General features: G+C 41.2%; 1 protein-coding gene across 1 annotated transcript; it reads right to left on the reverse strand.

The window, feature by feature from the left end:
- Nucleotides 1-4,989: 4,989 nt before the first annotated feature.
- On the reverse strand, nucleotides 4,990-7,820 carry HES2 (hes family bHLH transcription factor 2). Its single transcript, XM_077458331.1, has 4 exons — nucleotides 7,666-7,820; nucleotides 7,454-7,549; nucleotides 6,819-6,906; nucleotides 4,990-5,738 (listed from the first exon to the last, which is right to left on the reverse strand). Exons 1-4 carry the CDS (start codon nucleotides 7,756-7,758, stop codon nucleotides 5,434-5,436), a joined length of 582 nt encoding a protein of 193 aa, XP_077314457.1. The 5' UTR covers nucleotides 7,759-7,820; the 3' UTR covers nucleotides 4,990-5,433.
- Nucleotides 7,821-8,040: the final 220 nt, after the last annotated feature.

Genomic DNA, 8,040 nt, shown 5'->3' on the forward strand with positions numbered 1-8,040 from the left:
CATTGGCTAACCGTAAAAAATCGGATCCCGTTCAAGACCCTTTGCCTCACCCACAAATGCGTGCATAGAGAACTCCGCAATACCTAATGGAGAAAATAAATCATTACACACCAAACCGCAGTCTTCCATCAGCCAACAAAAACCTCCTCCTCGTGCCCAAAGCCCGGTATAAATCCAAGGGGGATCGGAGATTCGCTGTCCAAGGGCCTCGGCTATGGAATGCTCTACCAATCAACATCCGCCTGGAAGAAAATCACCTGGCTTTTAGGAAAAAACTCAAGACCTTCCTCTTTTAGCAGATGATCAAAGCTCGCCACAGCGCCTAGAGGCGATTCAGTTCACATTGTGCGCTATACAAGTATTTCATTCTTTCATTCATTCTTTCATCTGCAGTTTTTCCCTTCACCTCCTGTACTGTATATCATCCAATGCTTTGTTTATTTAGCACCTTGAACTTTCTATATGTAAATTGTCTTACCTCCTATCTCTACATATGAGGCCCCGTTCACACTTGCCTCGGGGTACAGCCTTGTAGTTGACTCCATGTATGCTTGAGAAGAAGTGAAAGTAAAGGAGTGGCAGGTGTCCAGTAGATGCAGGTTTTAACTTGTTTTAACAATAAAATGAGATAGGACCCTCCCCCCCCCCCCCTTTCATCAAGGCTGCTGTTGAAAGCTATTAAAGAATCGTCCTGTCGGGGACTGCCTTTGGCACATGGATCGTTTCCATGAGTGACCGAACGCTCCCTCTGAACCTACAGCCAACGTTCGGACACACATGGGCCCGATCCCTCTGCCAAAGGCAGTCCCCAACAGGACCATTCTTTCAATAGCTTTCAACAGCACCCCTGATGAAGGGGTAGTCATTCTTCCTCCGAAACGCGTTGGCCTCATTTTATTGCTGTTACTCCAAATAAAACGGCTTAAAACCTGTATTTACTGGACACCGGGCGCTACTATAATTTCACTTTTTCTCCTTTAATCCCGAATGGCACCCCAAATTTGGTGTGAATGTGCTGCGATTGTCACACGGCAAAACACACAAGAATTGCAGCAAAATGTGCGTGAAAAATCACACCTGGCCCAGGGACAAAATTTGGTCATTGACCTCCCTTTGGGCGACAAATGCACATAGGGCAGCCTATTCAAGTGAATTGGCTGCCCTAAACGCAACACACAGAATCGCGTGAAAATCACGCTCACCAAATCGTGAGTGGGAACGCTTGTTCCTGTTACACAGTATGTGAAAACAAGGATTTTACTGAACATTTACCCAGCAGGAATAATCAATAAACAAAATATAGGGACATACTTTCTTTCAAACAGTGGAAGCTCCACTTATCTGCCTCCTCCTTCCCCCCTCTGGTGCCATATTTGGCACCTTTCAGGGGGGGGGGGGGAGCAGGTACCTGTTTTTGTCAGGTGCCGTCACCCACTTTCAGCAGAATGCGCCGTGGCAACCTCCTTCTTCCTTTGCCGCCAGGCCAGTTAGAAAGCATCTCCTAACACAAATCCTCTACCACTTAAATCTCCCCTCTGAGCACAAATCCTCTTCCTCCCCACTCCAAATCCCCCTCCTAGCACAATAACCCCCCCTATCATCCCTACTAGCATAAATCCCCTCCCCCCAAAAAACATTTCCAATCTTAGCGCAAATCCCACCTCCTAGCACAATAACCCCCCCATCATCCCCAATAGCATAAATCCCCTCCCCCCAAAAAACATTTCCAATCTTAGTGCAAATCCCACCTCCTAGCACAAATCCTCCTCAACCACCCCCCCCCCCCCCCCAACACAAAACCCCACTCCTAGCACATCTTCCCAAATCTCTAGAACAATTCTCACCCCCTGCCACCCCTTCCCTCTCCCAACACAAGTCTCCTCCCTCCTCCCCTCAATCTCCTTGTGGCGCCCCCCTTTTCACATTATACCACAGTGCCCAGGCAGCATCCCCTCCTGCCCACCCCTTTTCTATACCCTGATTACATATACAATACACACCTCATGGACACCTATGTCTCTGATTTGAAGGGACACTCCCTACTTTTTATTTTTTATTTTTTAAGGAAATTAGCATTTATGGCAAGGGTCCTCAACCAGAGCTCCTCCAGAGGTTGCCAGGAGTTAGGAGGAGCAATTTTTGTCTCTCAGATAAGTTCCCGCTGACACCATTAATCTTTTTAGCTATCTATAATATAGATTTAGCTATCTATTAGCTATCCAATGACCACAAGTGTAAGGAGCATTCTTCCCACTGACCATCATACTAATGTATCATAAGTTGTAGATTTAAGATATTAAGAGTTCCCCGAGACCGGAAAGTTTTCCATGGGTTCCTCTGTGGTCAAAAGACTGAGAAAGGCAGATCTATGGTTATGAAATCTGAACAATCAGAAGCTTTCTTTATTTTTGTGCAGGACTAAATCCCTATTTCTCCATATTCTGTCTTTTTTTTTACATTGCTAAAGGATCAGTCCAACCCATACTGATATACCAGTTGTTGGTAGATGCTGCAGAGCTGACCTTTCCCTCTATTTCTCGGAGACTCTATTGGCAATGGTGAGATCTCTGTATGGCACTCCAATTATGAGGGACCCCCACCATCTCTGCTGGATATTTTGTTATTTTACATTACAGGGAATGTAAGGAAAGGGGCAGGAGCACACTCAGGTGGAAGGAAACACCCAAAACCCCAATCTGGACCGATAAACAAAATCTGTAATTGTGGAAAAGACATGGCATACTATGATACAGGTTTTAGATCAGTGGTCTCCAAACTGCGGCCCGGTTCTACCTACTGACACCATCAATGAGGCACTATTCTTCTCATTGATATCAACAATGGGGCACTATTCCTTCCATCAAAACCAATGATGGGGCACTGATGCCGGAGCATTTTCTACTCCCACTGGACATTGTCTGGCCCCCTTAAAGAGGAAGTAAACCCTGATGAGTTTACTTCCTCTTTCATTCCCTGCAAAGGCAAAGCATAATGGACTACTATGCATCGCATAGTAGCCCATTATGTGTCACTTACCTGACACAGGAGCCAGCGAAGTCGCCGCTGTCCCCTGTAGTCCGCCGCATCCATCTTGTTGGTGGGGTCTCGCAGCTCCGCCGCTGTCATTCGGCGAAGCCGCGATGACGTCACTCCCACGCATGCGCACGGGAGCCGACACGCGCGGCAGATCCGTCGCATGCGCCGTAGACAGCGGTGCCCGTTTTCGGGCAAATATCTCCTAAACCATATAGGTTTAGGAGATATTACTTGGACCTACAGGTAAGCCTTAATCTAGGCTTACCTGTAGGTCAAAGTGGTTTGTAAGGGTTTACAACCACTTTAAAGCCTATAGGACAGTAAACTGGCCCTTTGCCTTGAAAGTTTAGAGACCCCTGTTTTAGATACACCAAAAGCTAAGAGTCTAGGTGCAAACTCAACCCACCGGGCTCCGTCTATAACTAAAAGATCAAAGTTTGGGTGGACGGTCCCATTAATTCAAATTGTGTTGTCTGAGGGGCTTTTGTTAGTGGGCCTCTGAGACAGCATTGTGCTCGGGTGAAAGCCATCAGCAAATTTTGAAGTCTTTTGAAATGATTTATCTAGAAAATATTATACAGGGTGTCCCAAAAGTTTCCATACATTGGAAAAATTAACAAACTCATATTATATTTTATATTATATTTTTATTATTTTGTTCTATATTATTTTTATTAATATTTTGTAAATAATATATGAAGATATGATATATATATATATATATATATATATATATAATATTTTGTAAACAAAGACACATTTAGGCCTTGTACAGGATGTTTTTTTATTTTCATTCAACGGCTGAACGAAAAAAAAAAAAAAGAAAAAGTAGGGGCTCGCTGTACTAGGTAGGGCCAGTTATACATGGTTTAAATTCATTTCATTCAAACCAGAAGGAACTGGGCACCCCAGTTTCTGATCCAGCTGGCACCAACCTTTAGAGCCCCCATCATACCAGCATGGATACTATACAACCAGCTATTCCCACCAAAAAGCCAGAATGATGGTGTAGCACCCCTACTGGACACTTATAACAGATACTACACTTGATCTAAGGCTGGCCATACATGGTTCAAAATTTCGGCCAGTTCAGCAGGAACTGCCTGAGATTTATACCATTAATAGGCAGGCTGAATATACCAAAGGTGGTCAATTAATAAACTTGGGTACAGCCAGCCTTTCCCGGATACTCTTGCAATCATCAGTAGCGACTGCTATAGTTGCTAGCAATAATCACTGAGAAGACAATGACCCGGGAGGAGGAATTCCTGCATCAACATTGCCTGTGTTGATGTGAGAATTGAGAAAAAAGGAATGAAATTCGCTCCGTGTATGGCCAGCCTAAGTATACAATGTTAGTACGGTGATCTCCCCGCTGAGCTATTGTGTTAACTGTGAGTGCTGATCAGATATTGGTTGGCAGGTGGTTTTCCAGCATGCCCGTTCGACAGAACCAAGGCCGACTTTAGGCTGGCATCTGTTGGGACAGGCTGCTGTACAAACAGGCTGAATGTCAGACGGTTTCTGTTGAACTGGTCTATACCGGTCGATATTCGGCCTGGTATGTGTGTTCCAGCCTTTAGCTACAATTTCCCATTTTCCCTTTGTATGGTGACTTATGGGACACTAAATAATATATTTGGTATATATATATATATATATATATATATATATATATATATATATATATACTGTATATTATACAATTTACTTCGCAAACCCTTTGTGTCTGAAGGCTATACCGTGCTGAACAGAGTTAAATTGCCTTTATAATGATAGGACATTGACATGGAGACACACATTATGAAATTTTATACATTTTGTATTTTTGTTAAAAGCATAACACTCACGAAATTGAATGTACAATACTGACACCCTTTAGAGGGACCCCAAATCATATCCGTGACTTATAATGCATTTGAATAAAAAAATAAAAAAACAAGAGATGTTGAATGTGTTCATTTTGTATTTATTTAGAAAAAAATATAATCTGTGTAACAAAAATGTAACAAAAAGTGCATTAGAAACATATTTACAAATACTTGTTGCACGTAGCCCCGTCACTTTAACCTTTTAGCTGCCAGTGGGGCTTTTGTTCTTCCTCTATAAGAGGACCCTTCTGGAGCCAACTGGTTAAAGATGACCCAATGCAAATCGCATTTACTTATTAAACAACCCTTTGGGTTTACCAGGGTCTAAATTGTACCCCCTTATTTTTAATCCCTTTATGAGGACTAAATTGCCCACAGTGTATTGCCTAGGATAATTCCATGCAACAAGTGGATGTGTATTGCTGACACCATTTACAAAACAGTGCAATAAATTACAATGTAGAATTTGTTTTGTGTGTGTGTTTTTTTTTTTTTGTTTTTTTTTTAAAGTCTCTGTTTTGCTGTTTCACCATGGCCTCCAGATGGCGCTAGAAGGCTGTGGTGGGCTGGGGGCAGGCCTTTGTGCAGGAGGCTGGTTGGGAGAAGAGCACAAGTCTGATCTTCTAGGGCTGAGATGGAGGATGATTCTGGAATTGTTCTGCTTGGGGTTGGGGGATTTTGTGCAGTCCAAGCAGCAAAGTTCAGGACTTCTCTTCAGGTGTTCTAGGAGACGGTTGCTGGTTTCTTCAGCAATAACATTGGTTTTAGTCAGAATACCACTAAGACGGTCTAGGCAAGCTCTGTAGCCTTCTCTGTATTTCTCTGCAGAGTCTGAAAAAAAAAAGAACATGGTCATAATGTGAGCCAACAGCCAAAGCTTGAATATTCAAAACTGCTTAGTTGTCTAGAAAAAAGCTCTACAGTTTCCTCTTCTGTCTAGTGCCATCACACCCTACCAGCCTGGATAATTTCCCGCCATAGACTAAAAGCCCACATTACTCTTTGTAATACACCCATATGATTAGAAGTAACTAACCTAAAGTTTGGTCATCATATATAATAAGGTAGTAGATGGAAGCTTGGCCACCATAAAGGTAGTGGTTTGAAGCTTAGCCAACATAGGGTAGTGGTTTGATGCTTGGCCAGTGCCACCATGTATAATAAGGTAGCGGTTTGATGCTTGGCCACCATATATAATAAGGTAGTGGCTTATTGCTTGGCCATCATATAAGGTAATGGTTTATTGCTTGGCCATCATATATATATTACGGTAGTGGTTTGATGCTTGGCCACCATATATAATAAGGTAGTGGCTTATTGCTTGGCCATCATATAAGGTAATGGTTTATTGCTTGGCCATCATATATATATTACGGTAGTGGTTTGATGCTTGGCCACCATATATAATAAGGTAGTGGTTTAATGCTTGGCCATCATATATCATAAGGTAGCAGTTTGATGGTTAGTCATCATATATAATAAGGCATGCTTGATGCTTGGCCACCATATGTAATTAGGCAGTGGTGTGATGCTTGGCCTCCATATATGTCAAGGTAGTGGGTTGATGCTCGGCCACCATATGTAATAATGTAGTCATTTAATGCTTGGTTGGTCACCTTATATAATAAGGTAGTCATTTAATGTTTGGCCATCATATATAATAAATTAGTGGTTTGATCCCTGACCACCATATATAATAAGGTAGTGGCTTATAGTTCTACAACAACAGTAAAGCCACAAATGCTACAAATATTTTGGTTTGAAGGATTGGCATGCTCCCACTTTGTCTGAAGATTACTAATTATTACTATTATAATTGTTTACTTATTATTACTACTTTTATTATTATTACTGCTATTAGTAGTATTATTATCCAGTATGAAGACTTAAGTATTAAGTATTAACACTTACTTTGTGTTTGAACTGGAGGGATGTCTTTTAGGAATCGAACAGTCATCTCCAGAATATCAGCTTTTTCTAGCTTGGAATATCTGGAATTCTGTAAATACAAAAACATAAAAATTGTGGTTAAGAAACACATTTTTTAATATTACACCTTAAAAAAAAACTGCCTAAGGGATAGGCACTCCATAGAATACAAGTGTCCCCCTAACTCAAGCTATTATTTAATATTTTCTGGCTTCAAATGTATTTTGTATAGCATATACAATTTTCACGGAGTCTTTTTTTTGTATAAAAGGACACTGCTTATCTATCTATCTAATAATAGAAATAATTAATATACATGTATATGAATATTATTATATATTGTAATGCTCCTCCATATCCTCTTAGCAAAATATATAATACTAAAATGGATTATGCAATTTATGTTTAAATAGATTTGAGATGTTTTGGATCTCCATTTGTTTCCTTTTTTTATGCAACATCACATACAAATAAAAACCTACATATCCATTTGTTTTATGTGATTGCTTTTTTTTTTAATGCAACATCACATAAAAATAAAAACCTACATACTGCATTTAGCTAATATTGTGAAGAAGATGATATTTAAATAAAAAAATAAAAAAAATACCACTTACATCTTTTCCAATAAGAGGCAGGATCAGTGTTTTCAGCTGGTTCAGGCTTTCATTAATTCTAGCCCTCCTTCGCTTTTCCATCAGAGGTTTGAGGGTCTGGAAATAAAATGTAATATTTGGTTACAATCATGCTACCATGCTCATGAATGATGGAATCATAAAAGAAATCACAAGTATATAGGAGGTGGTCCAGCCTGTTGGTGTGCACTTACCTTCCTCAGCTCGCTGGCTTCTTTGCTTTTCTTGCCAGGCTTGGGTTGGTAGCTGTGGGTGGTAGATTCTGGGAGGATCATGCTAGGTGCCATGGCTCAGAGACAGGCTGTGCTCTCTCAGGGCTGGGACGAGGTAGTGTGAAGGCTGCAGCTTCGCTGCCTCTATTTATACAGCACCTCTGAGCCTGGCCCCGCCCACTACTAACAATTTTAGGATAGACAATAGCCCCTCTGGGGGGGGGGGGATGCCCCCACCCCTCCCCTCTATATGAATTTATTACAGCCATCTGCTCAAGACAGGTAACTGACTTTGCCACTTGTATGCAAAAAAATTAAAAATAAATAAAATAAAAATAAATAAATGAAAAAAAAGGG

Source organism: Lithobates pipiens, unplaced genomic scaffold (assembly GCF_037356315.1).
Source record: "Lithobates pipiens isolate NorthernLeopardFrog02 unplaced genomic scaffold, aLitPip1_a1.2 Scaffold_27, whole genome shotgun sequence".
In the NCBI taxonomy this organism is placed as follows: domain Eukaryota; kingdom Metazoa; phylum Chordata; class Amphibia; order Anura; family Ranidae; genus Lithobates; species Lithobates pipiens.